Source organism: Eptesicus fuscus, chromosome 11 (assembly GCF_027574615.1).
Source record: "Eptesicus fuscus isolate TK198812 chromosome 11, DD_ASM_mEF_20220401, whole genome shotgun sequence".
In the NCBI taxonomy this organism is placed as follows: Eukaryota; Metazoa; Chordata; class Mammalia; order Chiroptera; family Vespertilionidae; genus Eptesicus; species Eptesicus fuscus.
In genome coordinates, this window is record NC_072483.1 from 79588047 (window position 1) to 79604841 (window position 16795).

Sequence of the window (16795 nt, forward strand, 5' to 3'; positions counted from 1 at the left end):
GCAACAAATTTATATTTGCCCTTCATTAAGACAGTTTTACAAGGACAGCAAGTATTGCTTCAGATTATATTGGAATTTTTTTTAGCCAAAGAATTATCTAAGAGGCAGCAGTACTTTTTAAAAAATAGTTCTTAAAGTCATGGGTGAGGAAAACATAATCAGCAAGACACATAATTACTGTAAGGAGCTGTTCCAGTGGAGCATCCCAGATACACAGGTGGTATTGAGACCAAAACAAAGAATCAACACCATCCCAGGTGTTCATGACTGGGGGTGCAGGAAATGGACAGGACAAATAACCCACGGCATCCTGACAGGAAAAATCATCAGAGAGTCAAAGCAGTGATTCCATTCAAAGTGGGATGTAAAATCCACTGCTCCGGGACAGGGACGTTGAAGTTCCCCCAGGTGTCACTCCTGTACCTACTGCACTAGTCTTTGATATGGAAACTAGAATTACCAGTGTTTGTATGTTTTCAAAAGGCAAGGCACACCACGTGTTGTTTTTTTAAATGCTTCTCATCAGATCAGTCATAAGTCCTTGGTCAACTTGTTTCTAGTTCAAAACAAACCATGTTTTTAATAAGCACCATACACCAAACTAATGCTTTCATTCTCTAAAGCAACTTTTCCAAAATGTTCCCATTTCCTGCCTATAGTCTCTGTAGCTGCAATGTGTCTAGCTTTCTTTGTCTTCCTATGTGAAAGTACAAGAGAAGTGTGCTATTACAGGAAGCCTGAAAAGAGTAGAACTCTCACAACTTTATAAATGCCCCAAATTATCCTTATTATGCAAAGAAGCCAAGAGGAAATATTCAGGTTACGTTATTATTATTATGTTTAGTACTTCGGATCACTTTTTAAACAACCTATTAAACAAGAAATTCCTAAGAATACTTTCTTTTAACATTTCTTGATAGTCAGAACTATCCTAGGAACCAGTATAGAAAAAGCTAGGAAACAGGCACGTCCACCCTGGATATTTCTTTTTTTTTCTTTCTTTTTTTAAAATACATCTTTATTGATTTCAGAGGGGAAGGGAGAGGGAGAGAGAGAAACATCAATGATGAGAGAGAATCATTAATCAGCTGCCTCCTGCACACCCCCAACTGGGGATGGAGCCCTCAACTCGGGCATGTGTCCTTGACCAAAATTGAACCAGGTACCCTTCAGTACGCAGGCCGACACTCTATCCACTGGGCCAAACCGGCTAGGGCCACCCTGGCTATTTCTTAGATAGATGTCACTTAAATTGCTGGTTATATTGAAATGGACACTTTACCTCTACAAAAAAATGATCAAGTGCTTCCCTTTCACCCAACTTCTTGGATTGGGCCTAAAATATTTTTTACATTTAAAAAACTCCTTCATTAACCATTCGCCCTTTGGGGGTTTAGTCATTATAGACTCATTTACTAATGTTGTCCTAGAAAGTTAAGAGAAAAAACCTAGAATACGAGCATGTGCAAGTAAGTGCTGTTTAACATATTAACTGCACAAAAGTTGAAAAACAGCTCCAGAAAAAAAGGCTTAAAGTTAATAGCAGCGGCCTCTTGCCATCCACAGAGAAGTAAAGACAGAACCTGAGAAACATCAAACATACTGGAAAGATACAGAGCAGGGCAGGATTCCTGATTTAAGTCACATTCTTCTGTAAAACAAGAACAGGCTGGGTCCATCTGTTTAACTGGCCATTCATAGAATTAATTCTTTTTTTTTAAGTCTCAAAAATTCTGATATTAGGCAACATTAAATTACATAAACAAACCAAAAAAAAAAAAAATATCACCAGCTCTACAAATGCTTTTTAAGTGAAGAATATATCAAATGTGAGGCCGAGAGTCACAGTCTATGAGACATTGTTTTCTTAGGACTGTTAGCAAATTCGACAACCTATTTTTCACCCTAGCTCCTCACCTCTAACCATGTATTGTCCTTAGCCCTTTGAAATGTGTCTATACTTTTGCTTAAGTGAAAAAAATGTCCATGCAACTTTTCAGTCCAGGGATAGCCAATTTGTAGACATCAAAAACCAAAATGCAAATTCACAGAATTTTAACCCTCAGTTACAGATGGCCTGCAAAGACGCAGAACTGAAAGGCCTTGGCAAATAGTGGTGAATGTGACAAAGAAGTAAAATGTAGCTTATTTGTGGTCCTTAGCTCCAGCCCCCGTTCCTTCATGGTCCACTTCAAAATAAGTGTTTCATTTCAGCAGTTCAGACCTAAACCTGTCCAGTGGTCCGGTACCATCAGGAAATACTTGTCCATTGCTTCACAAAATCTAGTCCTGTACAGCTCTGGAGAGACCACAGTTGGCATTTTACCTAAAATTATGAAAGAGAAAAGGGAAAAGAAAACTGTCATATAAGTGATCAGGCAACTCACTTCAAAAACGGTCCTTTCATGTGAACTGCCGTAAGACGCATACCCCCCAGCAATCTGAGCCACAACATAGGACAGGTCCTTCTTGGTAGGAGTTTCTATTTTAAAAGATGAGCTCTTGCCTAGACAGATGTATAAAGCACAAAGGGGCCAACAGTGCTCATAGATCTTAGACTATTTCAAGTGTTAATTCAAAAAAACCTTACTCAGAACCTCTGCTCTCCCCCCCCATTTTTTAACTTTCTATTTTAAGAACCTCTAGCAATTTAACACAAATTAAAACTCAATATTTACTAACCTACAACTCCTTCTATTAATTTAATCATCTTGGAAATTATGAGAAAGAGATAAGCACTAATTTTTTTGGAATTAAAAAAGTATCCATTTTTTAAAATGTTAACTGATAAGGAAAGCATGAGAATAAAGAGAAAATAAAACAAAAACTGCTCACCTTGTCCTCCTAAAATTCCTGTTGATTTCACAACCATCTCAAGCTTTTTGTCCCATGTAAATGTTCGAATATAATCTGTTGCAGAAAGCAAATCAGCAATGAAGTTTTATCAATAAATATAAGCAAAGGACACTAGTAATTACTATTACCTCTATAATAGTTAACGTTTACCGAGTGCTGACAGTATGTGATGTGCCCACAATATGCCAGGTACTCTCCTAAGGATTTTCCCCCATATTTTCCCCCATTTTATCGTCACAACCACAAGGCCTTCATTTATAAGTGACTTTTTGGCCTTGGCCCGCGTTGCACAGTGGTTAGAGAGTAGGTCCATGCACCAAAGGGTTGTGTGTTCGATTCCCGGTCAAGGTTGCATACCTGAATTGCAGGTTCAATCCAGTCGAGGTGCAGGCGGAAGGCAACCAATCGATGTCTCTCTCACATTGATCTATCTCTCTCCACCTCCCCTCACTCCCTCTCTTTCACTCTCTCTAACAATCAATTGAATAAATATCTTTGGGTGAGGATTAACAAAAAATAAAAATAAATGACTTTTTTAATACAGATATTTTGGGTAAAGATAATAAAAATGGAAATGAGGTACTACTTATATCCCAGAATTTAAAATCTATTATTCTGAAATTTTTAAATGAAACTTGATAAAAATACTCAATAAGCTATTAGTAGACCAGGTTCAGCATAATCTTCAAATTTGACTCTGGTTTCAATCATGAACTATAAGTGAGGTACGCTTATTGACTTACCTATAATTCCAACAACCAGCTCATTGCTGGTGTCATCTCGCCCAACCAGCAAAGAATAATCTATGATGAGGTGGCTAGAAAGGAAGTGGGAGTCGCTGCGGATCGAGGCTCTCAGCACAGCTTTGGAATGAGAGCGGATATACAGAGGGTTGTCTCGGACCATCTTCAAAAGATTCTCATCCAGCAGCACTACATCACAACTCTCCTTCCCCGTATCAGTTTTCACATTCCTATTCCTAAGTGAACCCTTTAAGTCAAACACCTGGCAGGAAGAAAACTCAGTCACAGAAGAGTTGCTACAAATGATTAATGTCATCAAAGTAAAAGCCAGAAAGGCTTCCCTATGGCCACTGCCATTACATACACTTTTACGTTTAATTCAAAAACTTAACCTATGTCATGAAATGCATGCATTATAATTGCATAATACATAAAATACATGTGATATAATTACGTCATAGGAAATTAATACCAAGTACTCAGTTACTGAAACATTTCAAAAATAACTGACCCAATTAATCAACTTTAACATCAATAAGTAACTCCAAAAGCACATCACTGGATTGAAAGGCAGTTTAGAAACCAGATGCAAACAGTCTTAGGAAACTTAAAAGTTTTGATTACAAAACTTTATGTGATTACTTATGGCAATAGAGAAGCAACAGCCCACCTTGAGGAATTTTGGGGTGGTGGCAAAGGTCAGGGACTTGGGGACTAGACCAGTGCGGCCTGAAGTGTACTGGACAGACCACTGCTGGTAGGTTCCTGGCTAGAGGTGATGTAATGCACATCAATGACATCAGGAAGCATAGTTTAGTTCAGCAGCTGTTTTTCTCATGTCATAGCAAGACATCCTCAATGAAGAAAGCAGTGCATCGAATTGCATTCCAGTACAAGCTCCATATCTCATCACAGACTGGAAACAGTTCAAAGACCAGCACTTTGAAGAGTACTTAATGTTCTGGAATGTAGACCAACCTTGTTCTAGAAATATCTGTGACTGCCATAAGGTACTTCATTTCTGTGGGCCTCCGTTTCTTCATGTTTAAAACTGAAATGGCAGAAGTACGTCTGCCTTCTAATTCTATGACTCTAGGACACTGGAGATGCTAAATTTTAGGACTAGTCTACAATATTCCTCTTTATTCTTCCCTTATAGGGTTCAACAAACCCAAAGTTAAATTTGACCTAGCAACCAAATCTAACATGTACTATCCAACAAGATGTTCTTCTCGGATTCATTATATTCACAAACCAGAAAAACAAAGGGTTCCAGTAGCTAAATGCTTTGCATAGTCCAACATCCTTACCTGTGCCATCTTTCTCCCATAGAAAAGATTTTCCATGACAAGGAGATCTAACTTCTTCTCAGTGTTGTTCTGAGAATTCTTATAACCAATTCTGTAAACTCCAAGAATTTTGGCTAATGCAGTGGGCCTCTAATCAAGAAAAAATGAAAGTAAATTCTTATCAAAAAGGATTATTTGTAAATTTAATACCAATATCTGGATTTTTCATGTTATATCCAAATACGATCTTTTCTTAATATGAACAGTCTGAGGGCCTTAAAAAAAACTTGAATCTCAGAATCAAGTAAAGCAGCAATGCCAATATTAGATCCTCCACATCTTTCCAAGGGATAATCCTCCACAAATGTTCAAATCCACAAGTTTTATTACGACACTGAATTTCCCCGGTGACTGCAATAAACCATAAAAGGGAAAAAGGTTCACGTGACTCCCCACACTTTTCCCAGCAGGGTCACTCCTCAACGACAACGGACAAACCTGGCCGCAGGCTCCTCCTCTCTTTCTGCCTGAGGAACCCATGGCCTCATTTTTCAACACGCTTCAAATTTCTGTCTCAGCAAAATTACAAATTACTAAATGTTCAGCTATTTTCATCCAGTCTTGATGTTTTTAATTAACATATATACTAATTAAATGCAACTTGCTTGAGATCTCTTGGTTCCTCAGTGGCAAGGTAGGATTTTGAAATCACTGCTATCCCATCTCTGCAGCACCCCAGAGAGCCAGCATGTCCTGTCCACATCTTACCACAGAGAAACTCTCATCAGGACTAGCTCTGAGGATGTAAAAGGCCCAGTAGACTCTAGTGACAGACCAAGGTTTGGGATGTCTACCTTTTGTTGAACAGCATTTGTAATATAACTGAAGTAGTGTGGTGCGAAGTCGAGGAAAGACTGCACTTCCAGACGAGGCATTTGCTTCAAAATGAATCTATCATCTAAAAGGCAAAAATCTCATGGTTAGTCAATCACCATTATTCACTGAGGTGATCTACAATAAATCATTCCAAATGACTTACTTGCTTCCTGTTTTTAAGAGATGCTTTCTGATGTCACAGAGAAAATCCTCATCAGAACACAGTTCTCAAGTAACTGAAGGGAAGGGCTTCTTATGTAGTCAAGAAGCCTCTTTTGAAAGCACCACCCCTAAATTCATAGGTGATCTACTTTTTAATAAAATTTTATAAATGTTTTTCCTTGTTAGCAATCCATAAGTAGTAGTTATAAAAGCTCTTATCAAGTAATCTGACTGAATTATCTCCAGTGATTTTGCCCAGTGGGTGTGGAGACTGGAATGTGAAGTACAAATGGTCACAGCCTTCTGTAAGCCTTGGTGAGTGAGGACAATGGCCTTCCCCCTCTCAGGTTAAATGTTTCTACTTTTATCTTTCTCTCATCAGTGCTCAGAGATAAAAATCCTTTTTTATTTTAAGGAATTTTTATTTATTTTTATTTTTAAAATAAATTAATATTTTCCATTACCATTTATCCCCTCTATGCCCTTAGAGAAAGGGAGAGAGAGAGAGAGAAACACCGATGTGAGCAAAACATCAATCGGCTGCCTCCTGCATGCCCCGTAACGGAGATCCAGCCCAAAACCTGGGCATGTGGCCTGACCGGGAATCAAACCAGTGACTTTTCAGTGCACAGGACAATGCCCAGCCAACTGAGCAAAACAGGCCAGGGTTGAGGTACTCTTTTGAATTTTCTGGAAGTGCTCTGTATTTGCATTTGGAAAACTCAGGACTAGAGAGAATTTAATAAGAACTTGATCAATGTCTGTTTTTAATTACACACCCTATATGTGTATATTCTTTTAAATATTTTCTGACACAGCATAAAGTATAAACAGAAAACTCTGTTTGCCAACTGACATTATCATACTATCTCAGTTCAAGCCATTCATGAATTACCTGAGGGAAGGAGGGATACCACTGAATCAGTAAACAACTAAAAGACTCACCTTCAGTCGCATAGAAGGCAGCCCCCGATTTGCCTCCACGGGCCTGCCAGGGCGACGAGTGTGAAAGGGATCGAATGAAATCTTCCTCACTGCTGCCCAAAATCACTTCCCGCATCTTATGAAATTCTCCCGCATAGTAGAGCCGACAATAAAACTTGGCATTAGCATCGGAAAATTCTATAAACAGAAGTGGTAAAAAAAGCTTTTATGAATCAAAAATCTCTTTTCCTTCTTGCCCAATTCCACACCTCCCACCAAACACAGCCATTTAATTTTCTCCACGATAGCGTTTTATCTCATACTTACGGAGCTCCACATGAGGATTTGTGAGTTGTTTCTTTTGTGCGTCTCCTCCATCTACTTCATCTGAAAGGTTTAAGATCATTAGTCAAGCCAAAATTTCAGTTATCACTTCATTTTGCCTCTTCTTTCTCCCCTGACATAACAATAAAAACTGACCCTCTTTATCCTAGCCAAGTCGCTCTCATGCAAGCACTGTATACAATTTTTATTGCAAGGTATTACAATAATAGTTTACAATAAAAATGTGTGTACCTTTTGCAAGATCAATTTTCAAATTAAAAAAATAGAGACTTTAGGGTAAAGAATAATTTTGTTTATACTTAAGTGATTCCTATAATAGCAATATACTAATTCAGCTCTTACATCAAGATTTTCTATTCAGAGTTTATGACCAGTTTCCCCCATGTGTGGAATAATACTTCCCCAATAGTTTGTGATTCTTTCTATATCAAATACTAAGATATTTATATAATACATAAAATATACTAGTGTCTTCTTCAGAGCTACTTTTGTTTTATATTTGACTGATCTGTGTGGCAAACCTACTGCCAGATCCACTTTAATTACTGTAGATTTGGAATATTTTTAACACCTAGAATAAGTCATCCTTGAAGTTTCATATTTCAAAATTATTTTTTTGAAAGCACCAAAACCCAAGGATCATAGCTCAATAGCAGCCTATAAAATACTAAACAGGCATCTTAAAATAATAATGAAGATTTATCATGCAGTTGCTATTTTTAAAATAAACTACTAATTCATGATCTAATCTATTGCCAATCTATTTGAGCCAGATGTTAAGTATTTTACTCAGTCACAATTATTCAATTTGCCAACACATACACAAGAACAGCCAGACAGTAAGTAACTGAATGGGTGTGCTTATGTTCCAATACAACTTCAGTTACAAAAACAGGTAATCAGGTAGACATATTTTCTAACTATCAAAACGAAGGTGGACAGCAATAGCCTCAACCGTGCAGGGACTGGAAAAAAAAAGGAGACATCTAAGGGATTAGCGGAAGAAAACCATTTGAATATATACTGTGAGTTGCATGTGAGACACATGTCTTACATGTGTAATGTCATGTAAACCTTGGGATACACTGATTGCTTTTTTGCCACTTTACAGGTAGGGAAGAAAGGATTTCTGACTCTGCCTCGCAGTAAGTGATTGCAATGACATCTGAAACCAGCGGACTCTCCAAGCACCACGCTTTTCCACTCTACGACACTGAGGGTGAGGAATGAGGGGGCCCTGGTTTCAGCAGTAAGAATCATCTACTTATGGTTCTAAGGAACATAAGCAACTAAACTAAGTAAATCAAAGCCTAGAGTAAGCATGCTCGGTCTCCCTTTAACACACCTGGAGGCTCGATGCCTTGATTCTCTGTCCCCTCCTTGCCCGTCTGCCCGACCTGGTAGTAAGCGCTATCTGCCCCACGTAAGGTCTCTCTCTTCTGGGAGGAGAGATCAGGGCTTTTCCCTGCCGTCCCTCGGAAGAAGGACAACATTCCAGAAGCCTTTTTGGCTAAAAATAAGAGGCAATATATTAAGTACTGGTCACTACAGGTGGAAAAATTAAAATTTTCAACTCATTTCTTTATTTGCAGTAACCATTTTCTAAGGATAATAAATATTAGTAATACCAATACTTTCATTTGTATAGATTATTATTCCACAGTTTTTATGGGTTTGGCGGGGGGCAGGGGACAGTCAAGCACTCTTATTAACAGAAACAGAAAAAGAACAATGGTCAGATAGCTATGTATCAAAACATGAGAAATTCTAATAAAACCTTTGAAAAAATATATTTCCAAGGCAGTCATAATATTTTAAGCAACAAGATTAAGTTAGGGCTGAATTCTTATAGCACTACAACTAAAACTAATTCAACACAACATTATGAGCTATGACAATTCAAAGTTAAAGTTAACATCATTATATCATTTGTGTTCTTACATTTTAACACAACAAAATATAAGAGTTTGTTTTTAACATTTTTCAAAAAGTAGGTAGTATAGGATGGCCAAAAATATTACTAAAGTTTGCTCTATAATTTTATTCTTAGTTTTGAGCTTAATACATATGATCTGTGAGCTTAGTGTAAATGATTTTAATCTTGGACATCTACAATCTACAAAATCCTTATCCAATTTTAATCATAAAGTGCTTAGGATGTTAGAAATCAGAATGGCCTCCTTCATATCTAATCCGACCTTGCTCCTTGCTAACTGAACTTCAATTCAAGGAGGGGAGTTGGGGCAGCCAGGAGAACAGCCCCAGGAGAGGAGTGATTTGTATAAGCGACTAGGACAATGCGCATCACTCTCTCGGTCTCCTTTGCAGGGAGGGGTGGCCATGGGAAGCAGTCCTAGCTAATGAACCTGAAAGGGAGGGCTCTGCTTTCCTAGTAAAAGGGAACGGCTGCAGCTTATACCTCCCTTCTTTCTGCCTCAAATATAGACGTTAAGTGGAACACTTCCAACCATGAGTAAAACTTGAGAGAACCATAGAAAAACTAACTACCCCATGTTGTCATGACAATGCTGACTAGTTGAACCACTGCCAGCAACTGCCTACCTGCAGACGTTATTTTAGCAAAATAAACTGTCATTTGTTTAAACCCCAATCGCCATGAGTTTTCTGTTACTTGCAGTGGATACATTCCTAACTGACAAAGACCCAAGTTCAAATTCCAGTTCTCCACTAGCTGTATAGTAATCTTGAACAAATTGCTTAATTTAATTTAAACTTTCTTTCGGGAAAATAGGGATATGGTAAATAACTCTTATTTGGTTATTGTGTGGATTAAAGGAGATAATACATAAGAAGTTCTTTGCACAATGCCAACAACACTATAAAACGACAAATATGTTGCTGTTAAATTTCTTAGGTTGTACACTTTAAACTGAAAGCCTAGGTGAGAAGGGAGGTCCTGCTTGCTTTCACATAGACTTAAGAGTTTCTAGGAGTTCCAAAGTCAATAAACAAGAATCAAAGAATAGCAAAACATGGATAAAGGAGGATATACAAAAATTCCCAGCCCATAATGTATTTCAAAGACCAGAAGTAATAAATCCTTGCCCACGATTACAAACAAAGCTAATAACAACTCCTTCTCCATTTGCAATCTTACTTGGCTGTGGATCTGCTTCTGCTGTGCGGTTTGTCTGTCCTCCACTGCTCTCAGGTAACCTAATGGGGCTGCTGCTCTTTGGTCTGCTGTCTAAAGTACTAAAAATGAAAAAACAGAAGAAAAGTTGGTTTTACACTATTCAGACAGAAAATAGCAGGTACTCTGATTCCTGCATTAATCTATTCCCCACCTACCTCACTCACAATAGCATAAATCTGATTCATGACTTATATACACACTTGGTAGACTATGGAAAAAGAAGTCTTGAAATGTCTATTGGACTTCAGAAAAAGAAAGCAAAATATTATAACTATAAGTATGCGTGGAAAAATACAAGGCATAAGTTTTAGTAATATTTTGCCCAAGTCCATCAGAGTTATATTAGCATCTATAAGTCAAACAATTACAGAAAATACCAATTTCCCATTTCTCATGCTAGTCATCGTAATATATAATTCAAGTAAAACTGTCACGTTAGTAAAGTTGGAAAACCTATTCCAATAAGAATAAAAATAATGAACCTATGACAATTTCTGTCCAAATGTCAGAATTGGTTTGGGGGGATACTGTTTTGTTTTAACTATTAGGATCTTTAATTATTATGGAAAGTTCACAAATATTTTTAAGTTATAAAGACAAACAGTTGGTTACTAATTTCACAAGTTAATATTTTTTAAATGAAAACAGAGAATTAAAAATGTTAAAAGTTTAAAACTGCAGTATACATTGAACTTCTATTACAATCATCTGAAAACAGTATCCAAAGAAACAGTTTAAGATCTTTTGCCACATTTGAATTTTGTCTTATCAATTATTAGCTAAAATGTAAGTGTGTATCCTAGAAACGTTCATATTGATAAAACTGAAGTATGAGAGTTTAGAAAGTGACGGCACAGCCACATTAAAACAGACTCCACTCCGTCACAGGTCACCTGGTGGTGGGAGGCCCTTCTTCGGCACTGCTCCGCGGGCTCACTTTGGACAACTCCTCTAAGGCGTTCCGGTATTCTTTACAACTTAGGGTAGAAACAGATTGAGAAATGTTAAACATTAAGCCCTCCTTTTAAAATAAATCATATACTTTCACATAAGCTTTGCATTATGAAAACACAACCATTATAAGTATCCCTAATGAAACAAACACACTTAACTAACCAAAGTTATCAAGTAGAAACTTCATGAAGGTCAATGTCTTCAGAGAGAATACAAAATACAACCCAACACACCAACCAGTATCAATATCCTAAAAAAAAAGACTGTGAAAGCCTGCATACTAACTCTTATCAAACACTTGTAGGGGCTCAAAGCTGACTTAAAAGTATAAAGCTCCAGGGTTTAGTTAATAGAGAGGAAAGAAACTTGAGAGCGCTTTTCTAGTTAAAGGTACTGAACTTTACCCAGAAAAATTCTTATGTTGCATTGACCGAAAAAAAATCCAACTCTTGGACTAGAAGTCTGGGACCCCTGATTTAGATGAAAGCAAATGTCAGGGAACAAGAGCTTCTTTAAGACCCATGATAACTGTGGGCACATAAATGGGTTAAGGCATAGGAAAAGTATTATTTTAAGAAACATTACCTGCTAAGTGTGGGAAGCAGGAAGGAAACGAATGAAGAGTATAAAAAAGATACTCAGATGATAAATGGCAGATAAGTTCTAAGTATTATGTCAATAAGTATATTGAAGGAAGGGATACAACAGTTACATACTATAAGACAGAAAATGGTTAGAGGATAGAAGGATTAGTAAATAACTTGCCTAGTATCCAGTAATACCCTGGCTGGGTAGTTCAGTTGGTTAGAACATTGTCCCAATAAGCCAAGGTTGCAGGTTAGATCCCCAGTCAGGGCACATACAAGATTAGACCAATGAATGCATAAATAAGTGGAATAAATCAATGTTTCTCTCTTTCTTTCTCCTTCTCTCCCCTCTTCTCTATCCCTCTCCCACCTTTCCTCTAAAATCAACAAAAAGATTTTTTTTAAAAGAGTCATCCTGTAAATTAGCTGGGTAAAGAGTACATTTTCAGATACAATGAAAATAAGCTATCTCACCCAAAGAGTATATGCTTTTACTTATATTTCATCTTTTGCTCTAGTCTATGTGACATATCAACAGTAAAGCAATTAACAAATATACACAAAATATAAAAATATAACCATAGGTGAAAAAGCCTTATGAATAATACCTGAGAGCAAAAGCAATGATGGAGCTGGGCTCCTTCTCACAGACCGCAATGGGCACCCGTTCGTGTTCATACATTAAGTAGTGTTTATCTGGATCGCTGTTCAAGATTTTCAAATACATAAGTAAGAATAAAATTAGCAAAAAATAAAATATACAATTAACACATTGCAAGTAAATCTCAAGACAGTCTTAACTACACACTGCATGATTATAAGAATATAATTAAGTAAAGCCAAAATGTATATAAAACTTGTATCAAAGACCCAAAAGGGGGTGGGGGGGCGGAGGGCGGGAAACGAAAACTAAAAAGAGCGAAAGAAAATATATCAACAGAAAAGTTTTGAAGGCAATTAAAAATTATCAGAATTAGTTTTCAAATCAGAGGGCTCGGAATAGTCACTCCAAAATAAGCTTTTCCACACTGCCAAGACTTTAGACCATATTTATCTCAAATAGAGTTTACAATGAACAGCAGAAGTGTAAAAGATTTTGTTCTACTATAAGCTTGAAAGAAAAGTCTGCTAGGAATTATGGAAACGTAATACTAGTCCAACAAGAAATAAATAACAGCGTTGCTCTCCTATCAGCATGTGGGAACTCAATGGTGTTTCAACCCTAATCTTGCTTCCCCAACTTCTACCCTAAACCCCCTATAGAAACATTCATTCATTTGTCTGAGCACTAATGTGCCAGGTACACAATATTTAGAAAAACTATTACTAAGCATCTAACTTGTGCAAGCTGTTAACAGTACAGCAGTGAAAAAAATAGGGATGGTAGAGTTTATAGTATAGCAAGGTAAAGAAACAAGTAATTCTATAAAAAATATAATTACCGTCTGTGATAAGTGCCATGAGGGAATCATAAGTGTGTACAACAAAGAGACCTAATCTGGTTGGATCAGGGAGCTGGGGGGAGGGTCTACTAAGGTTTTCGTGAGAAACAATGCAGAGGAGTTAATGACTAAGAAGAAAGTGAGGGCATGTGCAACAGCCATAAAATGAGAGGGACCATAACCCTGTCAAGAAACTAAGATATCTGAGTCGAAAACAGAGAAAACAGCACCTTTACACACTACTATTATCTGTGGGGGCCGGGGGGGAGAGGGGGGCGCGAGGAAGCAAAAGTGGGTTTACAGTAGAGTTGTACGTGAAATGCAGAGTTTATTCTTGTATTATTTATTGTATTATTTTCCACATGAACAACTGTAAACCTACTTTTGCCCCTCCCTGTAGAAAGGTTACTATATCGTGAGTCTCTGCTTGTCTCTCCCCCAAGACTGTGAGCGCTCCTGAGAGAAGTTTAATAAATACGTAATTCCGTTAAGGAAAAGTCCTTATTAAGCAGCATCTGACAACCAAACAGGTCAATGAGCAGAAGAAAAACAAACTCTCACAGCCAGTCTATATATTTTTCCAGTGAGCAAGCCCAGTACAAACAAGGTCACATGAACACTTCATGGGCCATTATAATTCATCACCCGTTAGAAAAGAACTGTGTCCCAGTAACTTATTGGATCAATAATATCCTTGTATATAATCAGCAATATGTTTTTAGAATTATGAGATGTAGCAATATATCTTAAAATATATAAACAATTATTTTCAGAACCAGTAATCTTAAGCATTAAGCAACATTAGTTAATCCTTTTTCATCTACTCATCTATTATATAACAACTAGAGGCCCAGTGCACATTCGTGCACTCGGGGGGCGGGTTCCTCAGCCTGTCCTGTGCCCTTTCGCAGTCCGGGAGCCCTTGGGGGATGTCCAACTGATGGCTTAGGCCGGGCAGTCGGACTTCCTTAGTGCTGCTGCCACAGCCGCTATACTCGCCAGTCATCAGCCCCGCTTCGCTTCTGGCTGAGCGGCGCTACCCCTGTGGGAGTGCACTGACCACCAGGGGGCAGCTCCTGCGTCGACATCTGCCCCCTGGTGGTCAGTGCGTGTCATAGCGACCGGTCATTCTGCCATTCGGCTTATTTGCACATTACCCTTTTATTGTATAGGATTATTATATAGGAGAGGTTGTACAAATTACATTATACCAAAAGACATCTCTTTTACTATGACGAATTGTATTTTAGGATTGAGAAATACAGATATACAGCTAAGTAAGCACATTTAAATATAGAGAGAGTAAATCTAGGTAGATTTTTTAAGGAAGTAAAAACAAAACCACTCAACAGCCACCGGCCTTTATAATACTCACAAAGGAAACGGAATGGGGTTATAGCTGTTTCCTGGAAGCAAATTTGCAAAGATGGCTTTCATGGTTGATTTTTCCTTCACCTGACTGTCTGAGGATCCCAGCAAATGTCCATCAAACACGTCTAGGATGAAAAATGTTCTACTTATATGTTAATATTTAAAAGAGTTTTAAAAAAAGTATAAAGCATCAATTTCATTTCCTTTTTGGAACTCAGACATATGCACACAATAATTACCAATTATGGTGTAAATTTCTGATCTGGAATAACAATTATTATAGAATGAATCAGAAAGCAACAATGAAACACACACAGCACTGACTCCAAGGGGTTCACGTTTTTAGCCTTTAACATTTCTGAAATTGAGATCCACCTACAAGCGATGGCAGAGGCCAGACAGGAGTCACAATGGAATTACTGCCTGAGCATCAACTCAGCTCTTCATGTTGCCACTTCAACTCAATTCTGTGCACTGTGGCTATTACACATGAGTTTAATTGCAACTAAAAAATTATTTTTAAAGTATGCACTACAAGTAAGTAGTTGCTGCTTAAATAGAAAGCAAGGAAAGAGAGAAGCAATGCATAAATTTGCTATTAGTGAAACACCTATTTGTTGTTGGAGAGATGGCTGCAATTTTTCTGATTTTCTTACAAGGCAACAATCACGTGCTTTTATAGGACTTAAAAAAGTAATATCCCCAGAAGGTAGATAAAGCTGAATAATATTTTGTTATTGAGATATTTACATGTCAAATAGAGAACTGAAGAGGTGACATGGTAAAAAGCTGTATCGAAAAGATCACATTCAATAGTATAAAATGCGTAAATTCTAAGGGATAAGAGAGCATTGTGTCAAAGCATTCAGAGTGCCTTTCTCTTTGGGATGAAGTGCAGGGAAAGTGACTGGAGCTGTACCTTCGGAAACGCTGGCTGAGTCTGGTTCCGGCGGCCCGCCCCCCGCCGGCTCAGGCAGCACTTCAGGGGGAGTAGGCAGCTGCAGGTGGGCAGAGCTGGTGGAGCTCTGACTGGACAGGTTGCTTAGGAAGCGGTCCTCTAGAGAAAGCACAGCTCAGATGAGTCATGTAAAAACATGAAGTCCATTTCTACCTGATAGCAATGCTTTTAAAAAGCCAACTCACAGTTTTACTTCAGAAACCAAAGTATTTTAGCTTCCTAAAAATTATTTAGGCCATTTTTGTGCATACTTTAGATATGGGTACAAAAATTCAGACAGGCTATATGACTTGACTATGATCAGATCTTAACCAAGTCAGACTCCTACCAATATTCTCTGCAATAGACAATAATGCAAAGTTATGTTTATTAGTTCAGTTTAATAGGGAATGAAATTATGACACTATTGGAAAAAATTATATGCCACATTCTCAGGGGGGAAAATTCACTTAATTATAATAGAAAAGTGCCAAGAACTATGTGAGCTGAGCTCTTATTCTACAAAGATGGTCTAAGTAAGAACCTACACATTTGCTAAGATATCCCCAAGTTATTCAATGAATATTGTGAAAAACAGCTAAAATCTAGAAAAAAATTTACTGACATAAAAACCTAATTAAACTTTGTAAGACTTCTGCACTGAAACCTGGGGCCTGACTTTGGAACTAGCAAAGCAGACATTCAGACTCCTTTTTCCTCCTGTTCTTCCCCTAACAGCTGCTTTCTCTACTTAATGTTTATTTTGATCTCCTAATTTCTCTCCTTGAAATATACTTTATAATAATCTTAAACTGATAAAAGCTACAAATGCTCTACAGTAAGGGAAAAAAACCTATGAACAATTAAATCAAAGTAATTATCAAAATTAGCAGTAAAAAACAACCACTAGACTAATAATAACAATGTCTTAAAATCTAATGGCAGGTGATCACTAGGCTCAAGGACCAACCTTTTTCTCCATTCGGAAGCCCTGGAGAAACATTCCGTGGAGGAGCATCCACCGTACTTATCTGTAGAGAAGAAAACACTTTGTTCTTAAGGGAACACTAAAATCACATTTTAAAAATGTTTAACCAAGTGAATCTTAAACTTTCTGGTCTCATGACCCCTTCAACTCTTAAGAATTATTAA

The 16795-nt window shown here is 37.6% G+C and overlaps 1 protein-coding gene across 1 annotated transcript in view; it reads right to left on the reverse strand.

Annotated features, from left to right (window-relative positions):
• Positions 1–16795, reverse strand: part of PIKFYVE (phosphoinositide kinase, FYVE-type zinc finger containing) — a 75668-nt gene continuing 58873 nt past the window's right edge. The window contains exons 30-43 of the mRNA XM_028151123.2: positions 16614–16674; positions 15626–15763; positions 14711–14831; positions 12502–12597; positions 11246–11329; positions 10314–10411; positions 8541–8705; positions 7178–7237; positions 6872–7048; positions 5743–5846; positions 4910–5038; positions 3600–3861; positions 2836–2910; positions 1–2326 (exon numbers count right to left, since the gene is read on the reverse strand). Of these exons, the coding sequence (XP_028006924.2) occupies positions 2211–2326; positions 2836–2910; positions 3600–3861; positions 4910–5038; positions 5743–5846; positions 6872–7048; positions 7178–7237; positions 8541–8705; positions 10314–10411; positions 11246–11329; positions 12502–12597; positions 14711–14831; positions 15626–15763; positions 16614–16674 (1686 nt within the window). The 3' untranslated portion in view covers positions 1–2210. The remainder of the gene's footprint in view (positions 2327–2835; positions 2911–3599; positions 3862–4909; positions 5039–5742; positions 5847–6871; positions 7049–7177; positions 7238–8540; positions 8706–10313; positions 10412–11245; positions 11330–12501; positions 12598–14710; positions 14832–15625; positions 15764–16613; positions 16675–16795) is intronic.